The sequence below is a fragment of the Electrophorus electricus genome, unplaced genomic scaffold (genome assembly GCF_041902795.1).
Source record: "Electrophorus electricus isolate QZ-2024a unplaced genomic scaffold, ASM4190279v1 Scaffold31, whole genome shotgun sequence".
NCBI lineage: Eukaryota > Metazoa > Chordata > Actinopteri > Gymnotiformes > Gymnotidae > Electrophorus > Electrophorus electricus.
The window spans coordinates 917032-942230 of NW_027658594.1; the positions used below are offsets into that span (position 1 = coordinate 917032).

At 41.2% G+C, this 25199-nt stretch overlaps 1 protein-coding gene across 1 annotated transcript in view; it reads left to right on the forward strand.

Moving 5' to 3' along the window:
- Positions 1–19911: 19911 nt before the first annotated feature.
- Positions 19912–25199, forward strand: part of LOC145655650 (uncharacterized) — a 36064-nt gene continuing 30776 nt past the window's right edge. The window contains exons 1-2 of the mRNA XM_081709144.1: positions 19912–19938; positions 20295–20387. Of these exons, the coding sequence (XP_081565270.1) occupies positions 19912–19938; positions 20295–20387 (120 nt within the window). The remainder of the gene's footprint in view (positions 19939–20294; positions 20388–25199) is intronic.

Sequence of the window (25199 nt, forward strand, 5' to 3'; positions counted from 1 at the left end):
CTCAGTACGGTATGCTGCCTTCTCTATTCAATTGCCGTTAAGGGTTCTTATTGATGGGTTGGGATTATAGAATTATGGTGTATTAACAGATTATTGCTTCTGTGTGCTTTGGATGGCATGCCCAAATCCACCTGAATATGTCAAAGCCAATCCAGGTGGTGTTTATATGAGTAAGGTTTATATGAGTAATCTTCATCACTGCCCACTGGTTCTCTGGCAGCTCCAAGCGCAGACATGACGAGCGTGAAGAAGTGGGCGCCTTCGCCTCTCCGGGTCCTACACCTGTCCGCCAGGCTCTTCTCACACCCACGCGCTTCCAGTCAGTGGGGGCGGCCTCCCACGACCCCCGCCCACAGCACTTCTCGCGGACGTGCAATGCTGTGCACTTCCTGTGTCAAATGTATGGGTTCGGCGTGCCATTCTACAACGTGCGCTATCATACCAACACCAATGGCTTACTCTGTGTCAACTACAGCGTGCTGGTACCAGGGTTATCCGAACCGTTCTGCGGTGCTTCCGAAGTTCTCCCCTGCCCCAACAACAACAACATGGAGGAGGAGGCCCACCACACAGCTGCCGAACAGGTCCTCAAGGCCATGGGTCATGCCTAGAGTTACTGCTGTTACTTCTCAATTTGAATAAGCTTGGTTCATTTTGTTGTTTGAATTCTCATATTTACCGATGTTTTATGTTTTATGTTATGTTTTTTCTTAAGTTGTATAATGTTTTAATTATGCAGTAAGAGTTTCCAGTTTGTAAATGCTTTTTGTGGTTTTTGCATGTAGATGAGTTCACAATTTTGACTGTGTTGCACATTAAAAAAGAAAGTTGTTGGATACATGTCTCCCTCTTTTCCCACAGATATTAAAAATGTTTTCATTGACTGGGGGGGGGGGGGGGGGGGGGAGCTTTACACCTGTCAAAGCGTAATGCAAATGTCCTAATGTGAGCTCGGGCAGGACAGAAACCTCCCATGGAGCAGAACAGCAAAAGCTTGTTTAATTTTCATTTTCAGTACATATACAGACCGTGAAAATGGGGCTTCTGGCTTTTTGGGTTTTAAGCAGGAAGTGTCAGAAAAGTTACCACAGGGATAACTGACTTGTGGCGGCCAAGCGTTCATAGCGACGTCGCTTTTTGATCCTTCGATGTTGGCTCTTCCCATGATTGTGAAGCAGAATTCACCAAGCGTTGGGTTGTTCACTCACTAACAGGGAACGAGAGGTGGGTTTAGACCGTCATGAGACAGGTTAGTTTTACCCTACTGATGATGTGGTGTTGCAACAGTAATCCTGCTCAGTATGAGAGGAACCGCAGGTTCAGACATTTGGTGCGTGTGGGATTATGACTGAAGGCCTCCAAATCAGAATCCTCCCGGACCCCAGTGAGCAAAGACACGTGTGAACGGACCAGGGATTCAGCTGCAAAGCATGTTTGTGGAGAACCTGGTGCTAATTGACCTTAAATGACCTGATTCTGGGCCAGGTTCTTGTGAGTGGCAGAGCAGCTACGTTGCTGCGATCCATTGAAAATTAGCCCTTGATCCAATCTAAGAGATTTAGCCCGAGGATGGGGGCTTAAGTGTGGTCCCTAAAGGGTCGGCTGGTGCGCTGCATTCCTGGAGGTCTGGAGCTCCGGAATGTAGCGTGGGACATGGTGAGGAGTGTGTCCAGGTGAGTATGTGCTGTGCTGGGCATGAGTGATGGAGCGTAGTGCCCTGGAGGTATGGATGTTCCATAAGAGGAAATGATGTGGAGTGTGTCCAGGTGAGGATGCACTTAGTCGAAGCTTTCTCTCTCCTCCTGCCGTATACTCCCCAACTCGTTGCAGTGCCGACGTAGAGCATGTGGCCGCACGTTTGCTTGCAGCGTCCAGTATTAGTATATCCTATACACACAAACCCCATTCAACCGCCCAGCACGGCTGTCAGAGGGTGTGTGTGACTGTCAATCTACAACAGGTGATAGTAACACTGAAAGAACTTTTTTAAAGCCAGAATTTACCGAATTTATTTTTTCACATTACATTCTATATTACATAAAGTCATTTACTTCAGATCTCAAGGCAGAGCTGTATGGCAAATAGTAAATTGTTAATACAGATTTTTTTTTGTATTATTAATAGGTTAATAATATTAGTTTATTCGATCAAGTAGGCTAACGCTGGGGATTGTTAACACCATCAACTACAATGTGTTTATTTCCTTACCTTTATTTACATTCTGAGTGTAAAATCTCGTATTTACGTAAACATTCACATAAAAGATTCACAATCTTTTCATCATGACTGGGCATACAGAGAAACCGCTTTCCCAACGCGTCAGTCCGGCGGGATCCCAGAGTTTAGAGCATGGACCCCTTCAGTGCACTGGTAGCCTTTACCAGAGCTGAGCTCAAGACCTGCACCACTGGGTTGAGCTCCGGTCCCGGTGACCAGAACAATTTAATCAAATGTGTTGTGTTTTTTGTTCCTCTCCAAGATGTTTCAGACGCGGATATTCAGATTTGAGTCTGAGCAAGTTGAGAAACCCACTATGAGGGTTTCTGGGCGCTCTGGAGGAGCATTCAGAAGTACTTGTGACTAGAGAAACACAGCCAATCACATAAACAAGAAATAATGTCAGTAATGTTTGCGGCAGGTGTTTCAAATGTGCCCAGACTCATATTCAAAAATATCCATGTTTCAAAAGTTTGAAGGAGGCCATGACACTAACAGTCTGGTGGAAATTCCACAAGATATCAAACTCCACACTCACACAAACTAGTCATTCTCCCATTTGGAACAGTCCAAACTTTACCATGAACAAAAATATTAAACTTTACCTCTTGGATAGAAAAAGGCATTACACACCTTAAACATATTTATCATAAGACTTCTTTCATGTCACGCCCACAACTAGCCCCAAAATATGGTATAGAAAGCCCCAGTTCCTACAATACCATCAGCTAAGATCACCTATGTGTTCAAAAATCAATTCCGATACCTACATCCATATCAGATTTTATAAACAAACATTCTTAATACAAAAAACCTATTATCTAAGATATACAAAATAATAGTGAAATCAAATCTCACAGTTACTCTCCCATCGAGACAATGGGAGGAAGATTTATTACTAGCCCCCGATGCCACAGTTTGGATTAAAATGTGTAATAATAATTACCACATGACAGCAACACTAACCCACAATGCATTCAGTACAAAATAATACAGAGTACATTATACTACACATTGGATGTTTAAAATTGGTTTCACAAGCTCAGCAATCTGTACATATTTTACTCAAAACACAGCTGACGATTACATTCACGCCACGTGGCAGAGCACACCTATCAAGCAATTTTGGCAAGTCATCATCACCAACATATCCCATGCTTTAAATAACCATATCCATCCAACACCATCTTTATTTCTCCTAGGAGATATATCATCAACCAATATGACAGGATACTATGTATAACATTATTATATTAATATAATAAAAATATTATTGCAAAAAAACAACAAACAAAAAAAACATACTCATGAACTGGAAAACAAAAAATAATATTAGTGTCACCCATTAGAAAAATCTATTGATAGACTATGTATCAATAGAATAATTCTATTAATTATTAATCAATAACAGAACCAATCACCTAGACTGGACACCATTGATAAAATCCATACAGAGCCAATCCATAAATGATAAATATCACACTCTAATACGTGTACATATACAATCCAACATACATGTACTCGCACATAACCATATATATATATATATATATATATATATATATATATATATATATATATATATATATATATATATATATATATATATATACATACATATATACACACACACACACACACATCATTCCTGTAATGGTGCAGATGGCGAATACTTAAAAATATTCTATATACATTTTGCGTTTTTCTGTTCATCTGTCTGTCTTTTTTTTATAATAAAGCTCTAAAGGTCCTCTGATGAGGGGTAATAAATTAATATATTTATTTCTCCAGATTTCTAACTCTGAGAGAAAAAAAATGTCCTTTTACAAATTGCACCTCGTTGTGGACCTCGGCTAGGTTTACATTCCAGGTGATTATTTTAGAATTCAAGGAGTTGGAAGAATTAATTAGGAAAAAAGAAGTTATCAGAGCAATAGAGGAATGAAACCCACGCAAGAATCCTAGAGCCGATGGTTTACCTGCTGAATTTCATAAGGTGTGCGTTAGTGAAATTGCTGATCTTCTAGCTGATGTTTTTAATGAAGCATTAGATGGGGGGCAATTGCATGATTCATTTTATCATAGTGTGATATCATTAATATATAAAAAAAGGAGATCCTTGTAAGTTGGATAATTGGAGACAGGTCAGCCTATTAAACTTGGAGTACAAAATTTGTGCAAAAATAATTGTTAATAGGATGTCAGAAATATTGACTGATATCATAGAGTTGGAACAGATATGTGCGATAAGAGTAAGATACATGGGGGATAGTTTAGGAGTAATAAGGAGTTTGGTTATTGAAGGGTCTGAGAGGGATTTTTATATAATAGGACTGGATCAGAAAAAGGCCTTTGATTATATTTCTAGAGACTACTTATGGTGTAGATTGGAACATTATGGATTTCCAGAGAGGTTTGTAAATATGATTACATTATTGTATAGTAAATCAAAAGTCCAAATTAATGTTAATGGTGTGTTAACTGAAGATTTTGAAATACATAGAGGGGTTAAACAAGGATGCCCATTGAGTGCTGCATTATATGTCATCGCTATTAGCCCACTATTATATAAAATTAAAAATGATCAGCAATTACAAGGTGTTCACATGTTAGGTATGGAAAGATGGAAAATATCTGCGTACGCAGATGATGTGACGCCTTATGTCAAGAATCAAAATGAGTTTCATATAGTTAAGAGGCACTTTGAAATGTATGAAGTTGTGGCTGGAGCAAAATTAAATGAAAGTAAAAGTGAAGGGGTATGGATAGGAGATGGGCAACCTGTACCAATAGATGTAGAAATAAAAACTGAAATTAAAATATTAGGTTTGATGGTAGTAAATGGTAGCTGTAGCGAACGGAATTGGGAGAAAAAGGAGTGTGAAATTAAACTAGAATTGGGAAAATGGAGGGTGTCAAACTATAAGACTAGAATACAGGAGGTTAAGACCTTTATTTTTTCGAAATTGTTGTTTTTGGCTACTGTTTTCCCTCCGGATGAGAAATGTATTAAGAGGTTGAATAAAATGTGTGTTCGTTTTATTTGGGGAAATAACAGAGAAGTGACAAAAAGGGAAATTATGTACAAGTCAAAAGATAAAGGCGGATTAGGGGGAGTTGAGTTAGCTCAGAAATTAGAAAATGCCTTTTGCAAAAATGTAATGAAAGCTATATTTCAGAAAGCAATTTGGGTAGGAGATGTAAATCAGTGGAAAGAAAAGAGGTAAGTCAAGGAAACATGCTCCTTATTTTAAATTACTATATGGAGATTTTTTGTTTAAATATAGGCAGCTTAATATTGATTGGAATAAGTCCCCAAATAAAATGATATATAAAACAATACAAGACTGTGATTTTGGGGGAATGTCAATTATAAGGGTCTGACAGTGACAGAATGTGAAACCTGTGTTAAAAATGTACAGTCTAAAAGTATCTTGGAAAATGTTCGAGATACTGCATGGCTTATATCTGTTGGAAGATTGCCTGTACGATGTAAAATTGCATAGCTGATGAAATGATAGAACATATATTACTGCAGTGCACAAGGACTATTGAAATTTGGGAGAAAATGAGAGGTATTGGGTTTAAATGGGATCGTAACAGGAAAAGTATTATGTATGGAGTGTTTAATGAGAATTTGACTGAGAATGTGAAGGACCTTTGTTGGATGATTGTTTGTGTGCCAAATTCGAAGATTTGGAAAACACGATGTAAGATGATTATTGAGTAATGTATAATACCTGCAGAAATAGTTTTTAAACAGATTGTGTGTGAGTTAAAAAGGTTGAAGACGTTTGATATGAGAGGAAAAATTCCCTGGACTCTTTTGGACATATAAATGGATGTATACCTAATTTACAGATGTAAATTGTATTGTTAATTATTAATGTATAGAGTGAAGGTAGTCTGTGTCCTCTGGTAGATATTGTTTGTGAGGTTTTTGTGATGGAGTGTTTGTATTGAATTGAATTGAATTTTCTTAATAAAGTCAATTTAAAAATGGAGAAAGGCGGTCCTAGAAACATTATTTATTTACATGAGCTTTGAACGAGAGAGTGGGATCCATAACTCCAAGATCTTTAACCGTTAGATAAGATGTGATTGGGAGACCATTGAGGTTCACTGAGTAATTAGACAGTGGGGACCTAGCTAACTCTGGGCCTAATAGAAACACCTCTGAATGTCTCCGAATGTTAGAAATTAATTAAAAATACTAATGTCAATGTATTTACCACACATGCATTTAGGACATGTAATTTTTTCAATTATGCTTGCTACAGAATTAACAGTCAAACGTTCAGTGACTTTGCATGCAGAGTTGTAACTCTGCTTATTACTAGAACTGTGGCTAGAATCAAAATCAACGCTAGTGTCGTTCCTAAAGCCATTAGACTCCTGAACTCTGGCTAACTCCAATTCCAATTCAGATTCCAAAATGGGCACTTTTATACATGCTTATAGACAGTCACACACACACACACACACACACACACACACACACACACACACACACACACACACACACACACACACACACACACACACACATACGTACATACATATCTATACACACACTCACACATTGTTTTGCATTGGACTAGTGCTGTACTAAACCAGCACTGTACTCTGAACTGTTCTGGCTGCTACCGGTGACTGCTATGTTCAGGGTAGCATATCACTGATTGCTATGCACAACTCGCTTTACATATGCCCAGTACTGTGTACTGTACTAAATTGCACTGTCTACTCATTTTGTATTTTGTATTTGTCCTGTCCTGTATTTATTATTGTTTATTTAATGTTTATTTAATGACATTTTGCAGTATAATGGACTGTTTGCACTTGTGTAGCATGTTGTCTGTTGCACTGTTGTTTTTATGTTGCACCATGGTCCTGGAGGAACATTGTCTTGTTTTTTTTGTGTACTTGTATATAGCTGAAATGACAATAAAACCTCTTGAACTTGAACTTTTTAACAAAATGTTTAATTAATAAAATATTTTATTGTTTAATCCTTTAATGAACCATCTTGTTCTTCAGGTCAGTGAAGACCTGCCAAAAATACTGCGGGTCATTGTTAATCTGCAGCATCTTGCCACTCATGCGGTTAGCAATGTCCAGGGATCGGGCCCAGAAGGCCCCTTTGTTTTCCTCCACCAGGAAAGCTTTGGCTGGGTAGCTGATCTCCTCACACATGTAGGAGCAAGACACATACAAGCATGTGAGCAGCACGGCCTGCAACTCCTCCTTGGTGGCCACCTCAGCTGAAATGATGTCACGGCACAGCATGTAGAGAAAGACCATGGTGCTTGGAATGAGGAAGCTTTGCTCCTGCCATTCTGTCAGTGTCACGTAGCGGTCCACAATGCGCAGCCACTGCACAGGCTCGTCAGCAGTCAGGTCCTTCAGCAGGCAGCAACGCCGGCACAAGAACACACCCAGGCATGTGAGCAGCTCGTTGGTGGAGGACTGCATGAGCAGTCTAGGCATGCTTTCAGTGCTGGCCTGGCCCAGCCTTTCAGGCTTACTCGCAGTGGGGGACTGGGTTAAAGAAACATCACAAAAGACAGTTCACAACTGAAACAGTGGGCTCCATTTAAACTCAACCCAAAATTATCCCAGTGATTCCAGACTAGATCTTTTTTTTGGTACAATCAAAAAGAATTGTGGTACAGCATTAAACAGATTTAGCCCCAGTATTTATAAATTGCTTCTTTGACACACTTACCATCGCTCGACCCAAGATAAATAGATGGTGTCCTGATAATGGAGGAAGACCCATGGATGGTGTCATCTGAACTGACTGACAGGTAACTTTTTTCACACCATTGTAAGCAGTCTACAGTGCTTCAATCTCCTATGAAAATGAAAACAAGGAGTTAACCAGGATCTCACAAGTGCACAAAGCCATTCTTTTAAAACATAACATGAAAGTGCTAGTTAGCTGCAATGATAGTGTGTGTGTGTGTGTGTGTGTGTGTGTATGTGTGTGTGTGTGTATTTGAGAGAGAGTGAGTAATATATCCACTTTACCCTAAGCTGATGCAGGTTTTTCATCAGTCCCTCCATTCTTTGAAAGATTCCATCCACATTTTTTATCATGCGCTGCCGTATGCTTGCTCGTGATTGGCAGGGCCTCGTTTCATGCCTCAGCATCTCCAGGTGTGAACGGCCTTTTGGTGACTGGCAAGGCATCTCCTGCCCTTCTTGCTGTGAGGACAATGATGTCACTTTCTGCTTCTGACTGGCAGCCTCTAAAGGATCCAAGGATCCAAGGATCAACAGTCTTAGTGTCCTGACTGGCAGAACACAAAGGGTGCAAAAAAGTTGGTAAATATCTGAGCCTGCTAAAATTCTATTTATAAAAACACCACCACCACCACCAGAAATATACTGTTTAACTATCATAGTGCAACAATTACTGTGTAACGGAGTGTAACAAATTCTTACCATCTTGAAGAGCAGCATCAGCCACTTTAGCTTGTCCTCCCACATAACCCTGCCCACCAGTATGCATGTAGGCTTCTGATTGGTCAGTTGGGATAGTAGGTGTGAGAACATTTTCATCATCACTCTGTGAATCTCTCTTTATCGAACCAGACTCTTCTGTTAGGGAGCCATCTAGGGACCAAAGGCATCAGCCATAAGTACCACAGAGAGCAAATCCTATGACATTGTATACAAACAAAAACAAACATGGGCTTACCTAGACGACCGACATGATTACCATGCAACCGTAGAACCGCAGACCTAGAGGAGATGTCAGGAGTCCAATCATTGTAAGTGTATCTTTGAAATTCTGCCTTCTGTTAACAGCATTACAGCAGCATTAGAAAACTTTAAAAATCCTGAGTACTTACGGAGCTGTTGATCCTTGCTCGGTGGCTTCAATGCCTCCAGAGGCCGAGGAGATGGTCTTTTCTAACAGGTTCTTCCATCTGTGGAAACATCGCTAAAGCCATCAGGTCCCAATTTCTACAACAGCACAATGTTGTTAAAATCATCTGAACATAAATGGCCTGACACCATAAATGTTATCACAAAACAGACACAGCAGTGCTGACTGGTTGACCTTGATGAGAAGATGGTGGGTCAGAGAGAGACAAAAAAACAAACTCACGTGTTTTTTTCAGAGGAAGTCCCAGCCACCAGCTCGTATATCTGTCTCTCTGATGTACTGATCACATACAAGGCCTTGTTATCTGATAGAGAAGAGCAGGTTGTCAAACAATGTATTCAAACTAACAAAAATGCAATTTGTAACTGGCTTCTTAATTTTTTAAAAATAAAATAAAGACATAGTTATTCCAGACCCATTCATCTATTCTGGCTATTCATAGCTGTAAGAATAACTACAAATATACCTGTAGCCACAGATCTGACAAGAGATGAATCCAAGCGAACAACGGGGCAAAAGGGGGTTTTGAGGTCCGTGTTCCTACCCCAAACCCCACCCAGTGAGCGCGCTGGACATCGCAAGATCAAACGGTCACCTGAACCCCTTTGGAGTAGCACCAACATGTCTGAGAGAAGCAGAGCATGAATGTCTGAAACACACACACACACACACACACACACACACACAGAGTGAGAATGGACCTGTCAAGTAATCATTTGCAAGAGGAAAAACAAAAATGTGATTTGTTCAGCTGTGATGATCTCTTACTTATAGCTTTATCTTTACTAACTTTCCAAGTCAACGGTCCTTCGTGGATCATTTTCTTAGTGGTCAGGTCCAGATTCTACATAGAAAAAGAATATAGTTAATAATTCATACTCTGGATCAGGTGCTCCAAGACCAGAGAAGCTGTTTGGAAGGCAGATGGTGGATACATAGTAAGGCCGTACCTTGAACTGAGCAGCGACAGGACTGGCCTGCCTCTCCAGAGGGGACAAGTCTAGCCTGCGCTGATAACGGCTGAGCAGTCGCCGGTGCTCCGTCTCCCTGACGACCTCATTGACAGCTCGCAGTATCCCACGGCAGCACGCCTGTGCCCTCACCAATGGCTGCAGGTCTGGAGAACCAGCTGTTGTGGGGGCACATACTAGTGTTAATCCAGGAGAAAGGGTGTGTGTGCTTGCCTCCTTGGTAAACTGGTATGTGTGTGTATACTGAAGTGTTTTCATGGTTCAATACATTGTGTGTGAGTGTTTCTATACATGCCTTCTGTGTGTCTGATGATGTTATCCAGCAGCAAGGGGTATTTGGTGAGTCTCTGCATCTCAGACACTAGAAGGTCCTTTAATTGTAGTCGGCGGCAGTGAGGGCTGGCTTCACATTCCTAACACACACACACACACACACACACACACACACACACACACACACGAATGAGCCAAGGACATCTAAGTCCAAATGTGGATTCTGTTGACAGCAACACCAATTTATACCTAAAACAGCATCACTAGAAGTTATGTGCTGCAATAAAAGTCAAATATAAAAGACTGGATAGTCTCCAATTCAAAGTATGGGTCAACCAATTCACAACCCAGCCCACTAACAAATATGGCAGAAGCTCTAGTGTTTGTAGGTTTGTCCAAAGGCTTTATACCTCTAAAAAGTGTTACCTGTATAAGGTGCGCGAAACGCGGGTCTTTGCATTTATTTTTAATGAGCTCCAGTGCCTGACTCTGCTGACTGCACAGGTGAGACACCTGCTCCTGGAACTCCTCTCCTGCAGCGTCTTCAAACTATCACGCACACACACAAACACATGAGCTACTGACATATCAAGTAAAGCAACAAGTATATCCCACACTACACAGAACAACCCCTTCATTTTAGACAGCACCAAAAGATGATGTGAACTAGAAAGGGAGTAACACTAGCCAGCTCTCACTCTAGACACCATGATGTCTCCGATGCCTTGAACTATAGAAGAGTCCCTCAGCCTCTTCATGGACTCACACAGATTCGCTGAAACACAAATGCAACACCACAAAACAGAATCTGTTTAAGCGAGCCAGTGTATATGTGGTTTGTTAGAAAGTTGTGTCAGTGGGCAACAGAACTCTACTCGTGTCATGAAGGCCACGGCAGAAACAACATGTACAGCCTCCAGTCCATACCTGCTCACAGTAATGGCATGGTGCCGATAGCTGATATTGTTCTGTCATTAAATTCTCAGTTTGGGTGGGTTTTACACTTCTTTAATCTTGATTATGATTTAGACACCAAGTAGGCTTCAGAAATTTAGGTTTGAAAACCTCGCACACAGAGAGACTGACCATGAAGACTGTAGACCTGGGGCAGGTTGGGGAAGATACAGGAAAGTTCTTCGACGGTCAAAAGGTTCCTCATCTTCTGGAAGAACACCTGATCGAGAACCCTGAGAGTCCGCAAGTGAGATGCTTCCGTTGTGAACAGCTCTGAGGAAGAGGATATAGCAAAGTCACTACAATTTCTTACAAACGTTACACAATTCAGAATTCCACATTTTCATGAGTCAGGATAGAATTATCATATGTGCATAATAAATAGAATACTGTATGTTCAAAAGATTTAGTAGCTATTTAGTTTAAGTTAGATCAGTAAATAATTTTTTTCATTTTACATGTTAACTGTGTACTGGGAGTTGTCTTTTATAGTCAGTTGCTGTGCACCACATTTGCTGTTTTACCATATATGACAGCCTGCCGTTCGATCTCCCGGGAGCCGAGAGAGGCGAGTGTGTGCGGCTCCACTGTCTCCTGCCAGTTCTGACAGTGGACCGTGTCCTCTTCCAAAGGAGGTGCATCAGGCAACAACGCCAGTGGTGTATCCACACTCCTGCAGGAAGGGAAGGAGGCATGGGGAAAGAGAGAAAGAGAGACAGAGCTTCAGCAGCAACTTACTAAGATAAATCAAGGTGACGGATATGGATGTTAAAGAACTGGACGGCAGGTGCGCATGTGTGCTCATTAGCATCAGACTAATGAGGTGTATATAGTTATAATTACATCTCAGTCATGCTCATGGATCTCTGCGTCCTGGTGCAAGGCGGTGACATACCTGTCCAGAGTAGATGCTGGAGGCCGGACATTCATGGCTCAGGAACCTCAGCAGCTCTTCCACTAGTGTGTCTACTGAAATATCTTGAATGTTGGATGATCTCTTTAGTGTTCGTTTCAGTATCTGTTCATTCAGCTGAAGAACACCTTTTCTGAACGTGTTATCAGACGCAACAATGGTCCTTAAAAATTCCACATTACCTATTATGATGTAATAAACCGAGGTGTGAGAGCTGCAGTAGTGATCTAAGCCAGTTAGCTATGTTCTTGTCCAGACACTTTAATGCCTCATGGCTGGTGCAATGACACAATATTCAACATTTCCCTCTGATTCTACTTTTAATTATGTGACATTAGCTAAGCAACTATAAAGCTACTCTTGTCCAAAAATGCTAGTGTCGTTAGACATATCAAAACGTATCAAACATAGCTTTAGCTAGGCTAGCTAATCAGACCTTCTATGAAACAATCACAACTTAGTAAATTCATAGTTGTTAATCACAGTAAAGTGTTTTTTCTTTTTGTTGTTTAAAAAGAGTTACCTTGTTACCTTGCTAGCTAACAGTTAGCTAGTAACAATGCCTTCAAAAGTAGTTCTCCACTGATACAAGATACCTAAGAGAAGTTTGGCTCGGAATGTGACTGATTGAAAAACAAAAATACATCACAAATAGCGTTATGCAATAATACCTAAAGTGTATGCATCAAATACAAACAGTCCCCAATGCAAACCTCTTTTACAAGGCAGCTATTTAGCATCTGCTACTTCTGCAAAACAAACCCAGTCTTGCATGTTAGTGTTAGCTATCCAGCTAGCTAGGCATTGCTCCAGGACAGGTTTTAGTATAGCCAAAATAATTTGATTGCCTGTTAATTTTTTTAAAAAGTTGATGTAGAGATGTGACATTTTACTAAGCGTGCCCTGATAAAAAGCTAATAAAATAGCTAAGGGCCAGATTCTGTTATATCATTAGTTAGTGTCATGTCCGTTGATGCAGGAAAGAAGAGACAGGAAACAGTGTGTTACCCTGTGGCCTTTTATTAATGCAGAGCTCTGGAGATGTCACTTCACAACACAGTGCGAGTGAGATCTAAAGCATAACTTTGCAACAGACAGACTTATATTTCTCTCGCCTTGTGCCACTTCTGCTTTTGTGTTTTTCCATCTCAGCCGTCACCTCTGTTTGACCGTCTCGTACACATGTCTTCTTGCATAATCACACATATGCACGTCTAGGGCATTTCCTGTTATGTCTGGACATACAGTAATTATTTTATTTATTCAAGCATTAGTCCTATTCCATTCTGCACATTATTCTCTACTAGTGTAAGCTTAGCATTCATTTAATTTCTGAAACTCCACAATTCCCCCTTTTGATCTCTACAAAGAGATCACCAATCACACTCCTTTATTCTGGCATCTCCTGTCTCTACGTCCCTTTCCCCCTGTATCAGTGGCATCATCGTGCATTTCCTTGATAGGGTCTTCAAACCATCCAATGCTCTACTAACTGACCCATCCGGAGCGGTATTATTAGGAATGAATGTACAACACACATCCTCAAGCATAGCGCAGACACCCCCCTTTTCCGCCAACAACATGTCTAATGCCATACGATTTTGCACCGCCATCAGTGAGGTTGGTCCCAGCTGATCCTTCCACTGCATCCCTAGTCAGGTTGGCTAGCCTGAGGACATTATAATGTACATAGTTAATCCGATCCACATTTTTATTTGGAGTAATGGGGAATAATGCAGAAAGTATCGGAATATTCTGAAATCCCCCTGCTATCTGGTCTGCTAACTTATACCTGTCCGGAACTCCGCGAGGTATTCCTATTGCATCTATGTATGTGGGGGCATTCCTTGTTAAATCAAAATGGTTTGCCTCTCGCTTCTGTCTTGCTGCATCAGTTACTGGGTCCCTGTGTAGTTTTTTGCCTATCAGTAATAAAGGAGCTGCTAACCTGACCATGGCGCATGTCCCCTCTGAGTTCTCTGGCATGTTAACAACCAAAGTCATCCTTCCACAATAATCATACAATCCTGCTCATGAACCCACAGACTCGTTCCCAGTGACCGTGCGGTTACACCATTCCGCCGGGATGTCCCCAAGCGTACTTGAGGTGTGCTTGAACTTCTAACGAAGCACGTGTAGTTCCCCTCCCCCTTTTCGGGTGAAAATAGTCCTGTCCTGGTTCTGTTACTGATGGGGGGGAAAATAACGCTCAAAGTGTCACAATTCTTAGGGTTTTTTCCTTAGTCAGGCCAATCATGCACGCATATCCCTTGGGGTCTTTTTGTGGGAATAGGGGTGCCGGGGTGGTTATAAGTCTGGGTCTTGCGGATGCACATGCTACACATCCACCAATCTCTACCCCCATTCTGCTTCACCGTCTTGTTCTTAATGTTTTAATCCTTTCCTACTGCCATGCTATTATTTAACCCAAGCGTGACCAAACTGTAAATGGAAACACACAACACAATACACCAACAAATAATCAAACAACACAATTGTCCAGAAGTCATCACTGGTGTTCTGTTCTTCTTACTTCGGGGTCTAAGGGTGGACTACCTTGACCCTTTTGCTCCCGGGGATTATTCTGCCCCGTCCGGGTCAGGTGAGTTAGGTGATGTTTCAGCAAGGTCCCTTGCTGTCTCTTGCAGACTCCTCTGCGGTGGCGCACTGGCTCAGATGAAACCACGTTTCCCCTTTACCCTTCAGGCGTACGGCGTGGCTGGTTCTTTCTGTCACCTGGAATGGACCTGTCCACCTCGGCTCACTCCATTTTCTCTTGATGACTCTCAGCAGCCCCCAGTCCGTAACGGGTATCGTCTGGGTTTGTCTGCTCCCCGTCCGGTCCCCCTCCTGCGTGGAGAAAGCTGAAACGATACTTTGCAATTCATTAAAGTATGATGTGTGTGTGAGATGTTTTTCTTTTCTCATTTATTGTTAAGGGTCCCTGGGGTCCTGGAAATCCTCAACCTGTCTGCAATTCAAAAGGGGTAAAACCAGTTGTTGCATTTACTGAACATCTAATTTGCATTAATGCCAAAGGTAAGGCATCAACCCAATTTAATTTTGTCTGTGCACAGATTTTGGCCACTTTGTTTTTCACATTTAGATTCATCCTTTCCACCTTACCTTGAGACTGAGGATGATACACTGCCCCAAATGAATGTTTCAGACCCAGCATTTTCTCTAACTCCTGCAAATTGCGCGCTGTAAAATGAGTGCCATTATCTGATCTCACCTTTCTCTGAAACCCATGGTGAGGAATGTACTGGTTCACCAGGAACTTTACCACTGAAGCACTGTCTTCCCGTTTTGTTGGCCACGCTTCCGGCCACCCTGTGTAGTTGTCTACGCACATTAGTTCGTACGTGTACCCCTGTGCTGAGTCCACCATGTCTGTGTAGTCAATTACTATCTCTTCCCCTGGTGTTAATGACGGATACTTACCGGGTGCCACCTTAATTGTAGGTTTGGGATTGTACTGTTGACATACTCTACATGTCCCCTGCACTCTATGATAGCTACTCTTTCTGGTCCCTGCAAGGCCTTTGCCAGCTCCCTCATTTCTGCCTCATGTTTAATTGGTTTGTTTCCCGCTGTCCTAAACCCTGCTCTCATCCATTGTCTTAGCTCCACATGTGCTGCCCCTACCGTGTAAGCAGAGTCAGTATAAATATTCACTTCCTTGCCCTTTGCTAACTTCAAGGCCTCCACTACTGCCATTACCTCAGCTCGCTGTGCTGATTGCTAACCTTTCAGCCTTTCTGCTTTCACCGTCCAAAATTCATCTACTTCTCCCTGTGTTTCTGCCACCACTGCATACCCTGCTTTTATATCCCCATCTGGTCCTCTAAATCCACACCCATCAGTGAACATGTTCCCTGCTCCTGGAATTGGTTCTCCTTCTAGGTCTGGTCTCACCTTCTCCTGCTTTTTGACTTCCTGTTCTCACTGATGAGGCTCTCCTCCTCCCATCATGTCTGCCATGTTGATTCCTTCATGTGTGTATGTGATGTGTGGTGCTTCCAAAATTTTGCTGATCCTCTGTTGCCTTAGCGCTGTCAAGGTGAAGGCTTGTGAGTTCACGTATGCTATTACACTGTGTGTGGTTAGTACCGTGATTGGATGTCCCATTACCAGATGCGTTGTTTTCTGTATGGCTTTAGCCACTCCTGCTGCATGTTGGGTGTCTTTTTTCCATGTTGTCAAGCTGTGTGCTCACATGCATGAGTACTTGTCTCTCTCCCCCTTTTCTTAGCTCACAATCTGATTTAAGTTTTCCAGTGCAAAATACAATCCTTGCTGTCGCGTAGGAGCCCAAACCAGACGAAACTCTCTCTCCTGGGGGCTACGTGTCGACATACAAGCCGACAGCAGGGCCCAAACTTCGGGAATTAAACTTTAACAAGCTTGCCTGTCTAGCTAACTCAACCAGCGAGTAGGCTTAGTTAAAATAACAGCTTTAGTGAGCAAGGCTCCGATGAAAAATGCAAGTTATGATGGCCATTCACACTCCAGACACATTTTTTCGTAACTCAACAACGACTCCTAAGTTCTTTCAAACTTCTCAGTAAGGAATTCAAATCTGAAAAAGTACGTTCAAGAATAGTTTTGAGATGTCATTCACCATCAGGTGTTGGAGCAGACCCTGGTGACCCTGCCAGACCCCGGCAGAGCAGACCTCGGTGCCGCTGCCTTTTTACCTCCCCGAGACTTAGGCATAGGTCCTCGCCCTAGGGGGAGGAATGTCCTCCTCTGGTGATGATGCCATCTCTCCACCAGTCACCCAGGGCTGCTTGCTGACTCCAGAGCGCCTAGATTCCCCTGAGGTACCTCCTCCACCTCCATCGACGGGTCCTCCTCATGATCCGACCCCAAGTCTGACTCTAGGGTGACGTTACGGCACTCCCCTCGCTCGCCATACTCCGCATATCCCTCTGTAAGGTCCATGTAGGACTCTGCGGATTCCACCTCCAAGTACCTGTCCTCATAAATAGGTAGGTCTCCGTAGTACCCAGCAGGTCCCTGCTCTGTTGTGATCCCATGGAGCGAAGACAGGATGAGTGATGGCCTCACCCTGGTACAGGAAAAGTCCGCGGTGTCCGACTCCGAGGACTGGAAATAGTTATACCAGTCATTATGGTCAGACGTAATCCCGTGTGACTCCTCCACCTCTGCCCCCAGACCACGCTCTTCTGCAGCAGGAGTCAGGAGGGTACCCAAGAGCACGGAGGGATTGCAGGCACTATTTGGGGAAGTGCGTCTTTTCCCCTTCTTCCCCTTCTTCTTGCCCTTCCCAGGCATCCTTCTTTGGTTGGTGTTTCTGTGATGATTCGAGGCTAACAGTATGTGGGGTAGGGGCACGTTCAAACACACATTTTTATTTAACACAGATGACACATCTAACACCGCACACCTCACTAAACACCGTTCAAACACCAACAACACGTACTACAACACAAGAGACATATATACACACACACGAGGATTACACATAATACAGAACAGGTGGACGACACGAAAGGGCGCGGCGACATGGACGAACACACACACGTACACACCAAGACGTTTGAGGAGGGGCGGGGCTGCAACGTGACATAACCAAATCTAATAAGGCACCCTATGCATAGTTTTTTTTTCTTTCTTTAATCACTGTTGTCATCTTTTAAAGGTTAAACAACATTAATAATTTTTACACCATTTAATTGATTAGATACAAAACAATATACCTGCAAGTGCATCAGTGACGTCAAAGTGAACAGGAACTTCTAGACCTCCAGTGGAGCACCAGTACCAGCCAGCATCAGTCTTCTTCAGTCCAGTCATCAACACCGTGAAGGTGCCTTTCCCATCATCACTGATCTGCACTGCTGAATTCTGGGATGTGTTGGTCCTCCCCACTGTGTAGCAGGTCCAGTCTATAGATCTGCACCACTTCTTCGCCTCTTTCTTATATGCAGCGCTGTAGAGACACTGGACACTGACGCTGCTCCCCTCCTCTCCACTCACTCTGCTCTTGGTCACAAACACAGCAGGAGCTGGAAACAAAGAAAGGCACTTTTGTATGAATATGTATGGATGAAATATATGCAATATGAGAAATGTCACTAAACTGAATATTCAATATTCATAAAGAATTTGTAATACCTGATTTCACAGTGATATATAGCTGTGTTTTGACATCTGGTTGAAATATTCCTGAAATCTCCACTGCACACCAATATGCTCCAGTGTTTCTCTCCTGTAGATCCCTCACAGTGACAGTAAAGAGAGTCTGAGCTGGGTTATCAGTTACTGTCACTTTCTTGTTTGTATTGTTGGCATATGCCATAATCGTGCAGTAATTGAATGCTGTTACACGCTCACAGCACCAGTATTTCTTATGTTGTTTATATTTCAGATGTTGACAGATGCTCCACTCTGAAGACTTAACTGCTTCTGTGACCAATTCCATTTCTCAGTGCCTGCATATACAACCCAGCACCACTGTTACTGGAACACAAGAATTCTTGTTTCTGCTAAGGAATTAAAAAATGCTACATATGAAAAAAAAACCAAAAAAAACTAACAATGTATATATTGTAGTATTGCATAGAAAATAACTTACATCAAATGATGAAAACGAAAATGAAATGCCAATTCATGTTGAATAAAGTGAGAAGCTTATTTGAGAAGCCTCCTCACATCTCTTTAGTCTTGTTGCCACTGTGGTTGAAGCAATCCAAACAGTTCCTGTTTGCTAAGTTTAAAGTCATGCTGTCACAGTGCGCTGGGCGCCCAGCAAGAGGGACAGGCCCACTGTAGTGGTTTGACACACTAATCAGTCCCATTAAATCATCTCAAATATTGAAATCACAATCTTTCATTTTTAACAAAGAAAGTAACATTAATGATTTGATCCCTGAAAGATTTAAATTACAGTCATTTGTTTGAGGATATTGGCAACAAGCACAATCTGAATGATATCAAGACAGACAACTTGGTGAGAATAAATGATACATTTATTAACGCAACTACTCTAAATCACAAACAATAGCATAAACAATCTGTATATTTACAGAAAAACAAGCTAAAATATAGCGAGCATGTGTTTATGTGTGTGAGTATGTAAAAGGAGAGGAGAGCGAATGCTTTCATGCAGGTCGGTACACGCTCGCGAGAGCGAGAAGGAGGCGGACATGCTATTGTGCCAGCAATAAAATGGTGCAGAATTTAAACAGCAATGTGACTGTATGTTAATGAGCTCAGCTGGCTTGTTCTCACGTGATGTTAGAACAAAGGGTAATGGCAGGTTTACTAAATGAACAATAAGGTCAATGTGTCTGTGCCTATTGAAGTGACATGATGATACCTATGTTTGCTAGTAAAAAGCAAGACATAGAGAGATTGTATGCAAAGAGGAAAAAGAACTTCCAGTCTGTACAAATATTACTTAAGATTATCCAAACAAAATGGTATGTACACCAAGCCCAAATACTTTCAAGAAAGTACTAGGATCTTGATTAAACTTTACTGTTTAATTCAAGCAGTGGCAGCTGTTACTTGAGTTACTTGAGTTATAATCAGAAGGTTGCTGGATCAAGCTCCACTGTTGGGCATCGGAGCAAGGCCCTCAATTGCTCAAGTTGTACTCAGTTGCTTTGGATAAAAGCATCAGCTAAATGTAACCTATATACTTTTGCCCAGATATGCCCGACTATAAACTATGCCCAGATGTAAAAGTCTCACATGTTGATGATTTTTGGTGATTATCTCAGTTGGTCATCCTCACTCAGTTTGTCTACAATTAGGAGGGAATTTCCACCCCTGGTTTCTTGTTGATAAAATGTGACGTCGTCAAGGTATGCTGGGAATATGAGTTCCATCCGCAGTTTAACAGGAGGGAACTGACCGCATTTGCAAGCTTGCTTGAAGAAATTTGGTGAACCTGTTGCTGTGGTAATGTTGATCAGATTTCTGTCTGTAAGCGTGTGTGTATGTGTTTCCTTTCTCTAGGTGTATCTCAGAATCCAGATCCGGTGCCAGGTTTCCTCACCTTTTCTGAACTTGACTCTGCTCTGTTCCTCCCCAGGTCTACCTGCCTGCTGGCCACTCCTGGCCACTCCTATATAAAGGCCCCTCCCGAAGGCAGAAGAGGAGGGAGGCAGTGGGGCTGTTGGAGGCAGTGAGGCAGCGGCGGCAGCGGGGGTGGCGGCAGTGGCAGCTAGTTCAGCAGTCGGTTTTGGCTTGTTTGTAATTGTATCATTTGTGTGTATGACCTTCTTTTCCCTGCTTGGACCTCAATTTTCTTTCGCTGGTGTGTGTCTTATTTATTGTTTTGGCCTGGGTCACTTCAGAAGAAATTGCACCAGTGTGTTTATTTGTAACTTCTGTATTATACAACAATACACTAAAAAGAGTCTACCATTTGTGCTTATGTTTCTTTCTGTTACTCTTTAACAGTTGCATGTTCCATTCCTTTAGCCGTTTATCATTCTTTTTCCTTGGTACGGTGCCATAGCCTAGACGGGGTGGTAACAAGACGTTAGTCTAGATTCCACCATCTCTTGGATCAATTAAATGGAGAAATATGATTCTCAGCTGTTTGCTGTTAACTGTCCACATGGTGCTGAGTGAAGAAAGTATCTGAGAGAGAGATGACAAAGCCCCTCTTTTAGGTCTAACCTTGATGGAGGAAAAACCAGGGAGAGAGTAAAGGTCTGTTGATCAGGGTATTTAAGACACCTGAATTCCACCTGCTTTTAGGCACACCCTCTTTCTTCCATTTGATGCAAGTTTGCTCAATGCGGTGATGATGGTGCTGCTATCTGCTGGATTGGCATGGTACCTAAATTTCCCCCCTTGGTCTTCAGGCTGGGGCTGATGTCATAGTCCTGAAGAGCACAAACGGTTATCCATGCAGTCCAGGTTTACTGTAATATCCACTTGCAGGTGATCAATTCCACAAGTCAACTTGTCCATCCGGTTCATAGTGTAATCCTTGAGATGTCCTGACATCATGATTACATATGTGCAGCTCTTTGGTAGTAACCAAGGCTGATTAACCAAACTACCTAAAGCAATGTAAGTGTACTATTGTAAGTCTTAGATTTTCACTTGATTTTAAAATGATGATACAAAGAAAACAAACTGGGTATCACAAATCATTGACAGGATTAAACGGCCTTTTGTTAGAAAGGAGGAAGTACACCAGGCCTGAGAAAAGAGGACATTAGCAAGTGTTAGCATTAGCTTGTGTAGCTGGAGTAAACCCATCATCAGTGTTTAAGATGCTAGATTAAAGGAATGACATTATGTGAAGTAATGTCCCTCCAGAAAGTTGTCCCTTGTGAGATGTAGGAAGATGTGCAATTACAAGGGTTGGTTGAGCCCAGTAAATTTTACTAGGTATGGTGGTTTCGAATACAATTGTCAAACATGGTGTCTCAATCTAAGTCTACCCTGTGATAGACAAGCATTTAAAATTGTACCAAATTACAATTTCTAATGTGGCTATTTGAGGATCTGGATTTCTTATATGCTACTGAAGATTATAAATAGGGTTATTCAATCTATACCAAATTTGCACCATGGAGGAAGCAGAATTGCTTACCTACATTCTATACACATTTGAGATATCTTATATGGATATGGCAAAAAACAGTTTTAATAGTTTTGTAAGAGAGTGCTGGAATGCCTTGCAGGATTCCACCAATATCCTGCCCCTGCTGTGCAGCTAACAAAGATGATAAAGGGTAGAAACCGAAAGGTATGAGAAGGGATGAAAAGTAGTAATGAAGTTTGGAAAGTAATGTCGTTCCTAAATACCCAGTCAGTTAGTTTTAAAGTTAAACATTCAAACATAACATGAAGAGTCAGCCTTCAGAATTAGTTAAAGAGAATAGCTGGTCCCATCCTTTATTGCCGGTTAACCTTAACAAGCATTATTGAGGCACCCTTCGTGAAGGTCTAACTGTCAAACAGAGAACCCATATTTTTATACACTTTTCAGAAGTGGTTATGTATTCACCCCACCTTCCTTTACATATTAGTGTTTGCATTCACCACCATTACATCTGAACCACACAGTAGTCAATATATGCAAACTGCTATTCAATACCCACACCAGTTGGAAGCCATTACCACTACATTCCAAGAGAAGATTTGTATTAGCCTTGTCCTAAAGAAGATTGTTTTTCTATATGGTCCTGAGCCTGGTGGAGAGTTCATATATCTTACCCTGAGGTCCACCAAAAGCCTACGCAGGATCCTTTACTGAAGCCTGAAGCCCTGTATGCAAGTCATTCTGAAAGGACACAGAATCTCTAAACTCCCTTATGTTTTATGTTATTAATCTGTCCAATGCACTGTTAGGCCTCTTTTCCCTGTAAACACGCATGTTATTACCTCAGTAATAACAGGGACCACCTCTTGTAAAGAATTTATTGCATTTGAAAGTATGGAAATGTGGTCAAAGGTGATGCTAGAAACATCTCCCTTTAAAGGTTAGAAAAGGATATGGAAAGGTAGCAACATGCTTAAAAGCTAAAATGTTACATGTAACTAAACTGTGAGAGATGCCTTTATAAAGAACAGTGTGTGAATCTACAGGGGATGCAGTGGCTGATGTGATCGTGCGTCTGCTATGATAGCGAGGCGAGGTTATTATATTGTGGCTTGTATGTAGTTCAAATGAAATTAAGGAATGGTCTGAGATGGCATCCGACTGGGGTAGTCTGACTATGTTCTCCGTGTCCACCGTATGTCAATAGTAAGTCAAGCGCATGTCCATCAGAGTGTGTGGGTTCTCTTATACATTGGATGAAACCAATTGATTCTGATATACAGCTAAAGGCCAATCTCAATGGGTCTTGGGCATTATCAAGGTGAATATTGAAATCACAAAAAATAATGGCTCTTTCTACAAAAGTGACTAGATTAGAAAGGAAATCTGAAAATTCCTTAATAAATTCTGAGTAGGGCCGTGGTGGCCTATAGTTACCAAATAGTGAAACAGGCTGGGTGGGCTTCATATCGCTGGCTACATCATTCATTTTAGAAAAAAAAAAATTCCCCTTTTTTCCTCAATTATCCTGTTATCTTCAATTCCCTGTGAGCGATTACTCACGTAATACCAGTGAGAGTTTTAGGGTGCCCCAAAAGGGTGCATTAGGTGCATTAAAGTTACTAATAAAGACTATTTATATTCCCTGTCTTTCAAGTAGAAAATAAATCAGAATACCACAGAAATGTATTTGCTATTAAGGAACCTAGAGCCTTAAAGATTATTTTGGACTTCAGTGGACGTAAGAACAATAGTAGGTGAATAAACTTTATTTATTTATTTATTCCTTAATATGGCATTCTCTAAAATGATGTAAATACATTGAAAATATGCAGTACAAGTGCAGTAAAATAATTCAATGTTGTACTTCTTCTTCTTCAAAGCAGAGCATTGGGTACTTAATACCATTGAACTGTGTCAAATCAATGTGCCCTATTACCATTGAATTTTTACTATTACTATTACAACAGTAATGTAAATAATGTGATACAAATAGTTAATGAAGTACAAATTCATGAAACTCACATGCTGCTAGTATGTTAAAAGTTATAAATGTAAATGACAATTAATTATTCATACTGTTGTTGGTGGGGAATTCAGTAGATTGACTAATTTAAACAACTCCCAAAGTATTTGCATAACCTGAAACACACATTATGAAGACTTCCATTAAAATTAAATTTATTTCAAGATTAGACTAGGAATGGAAAAAAGTACAATGTAAGAAAAAATCAAATAGGTCCTCTGAAAAAGCTGAAATTGTCAGTCATGTAAAGCTTTTACAAGATGAAGCATAATGTCATGGAATGTTAGCCTCCCCCGAGTCATGTGGTTTGGCCTGCCACGTTCAGTGGGAGGGCTGTGTTTGTAACCACACCTGCACCTTGTTCGTCTCAATGTATATAAACCCGTGTTAAAGTGTACAGGGTGTTGGTCATTGTCGGTGTAATGTCTGAGCGTAACGTGTTTATGTTAGATGTATTCTTGTGTATCATGTTTGTTTAACTTCATTTGTTTCAGGTCCATGTTTATTGTTTCTAATACGTGAGTGCCGCTGTCATTTATGTTAATAAATGTTCGTCCCAGTCGGTGGAGTCTGTGCGTCCTGCCCCTCGCCCTACGGCACTCGGGCCGCCACACGTAATCACAGTGCATTATTTCTTTATTATATTAAACTTTTGTACTGGTGTTAAAGCAGTCCAAATATTATACATTGATTCATATACTAAGTACTAAAAGTGTTATACATTGATTGATGTACTATACATATATGAACTGTTTTCTGTATCCTTATGTCTATAAATTAAAAGAATTAAAACATTTAAATGATAAATAAATTACAATAAATGTATAAATATTCACAAATAAGAAACTACATTGGTCTGCACTTTTCTCCACAGATTCAAGGAACTCATGAAAGTTGGAAGCTATAGAAACACATAATACAGAATTATAGACTGACTGATGTGTGAGCAGAAAGATCACTGTGATGTTCTCATATCTAAAGCACTCAAAGCATTGATGTTATGTAAATGAACTGTGATCTGATTGGTTTAAGGAAATAGATTCACCTACTTTGAAGTTCAAGTTTTTATCAAAAGGTTAGAACTGGTTGACTATACTTTGTCTGTTCTGCAACAGGAAATTTAAACATTTATATCCGAAGTATTACGCGATAGAAATCAGTTCAAGACTACCCGTTATTGACCGCTAGATGGGGGAAGATACGAAGAAATAAATGAGTCCAGATCCTCCTGCCCGACTTTACGGTGAGACTCTGCTTTTACGTCATTAAAACGCTAAAGAAAAAAGGCCGCCATATTTGTAGTTCCAAAACGTGAAAAGGTGTCATTTTGTATGCCAAAGAATGAATAAACACCATGCCATGCCTTGAAGACGACGAAATTGCAATCAATTTAGCTAGCCATAAGA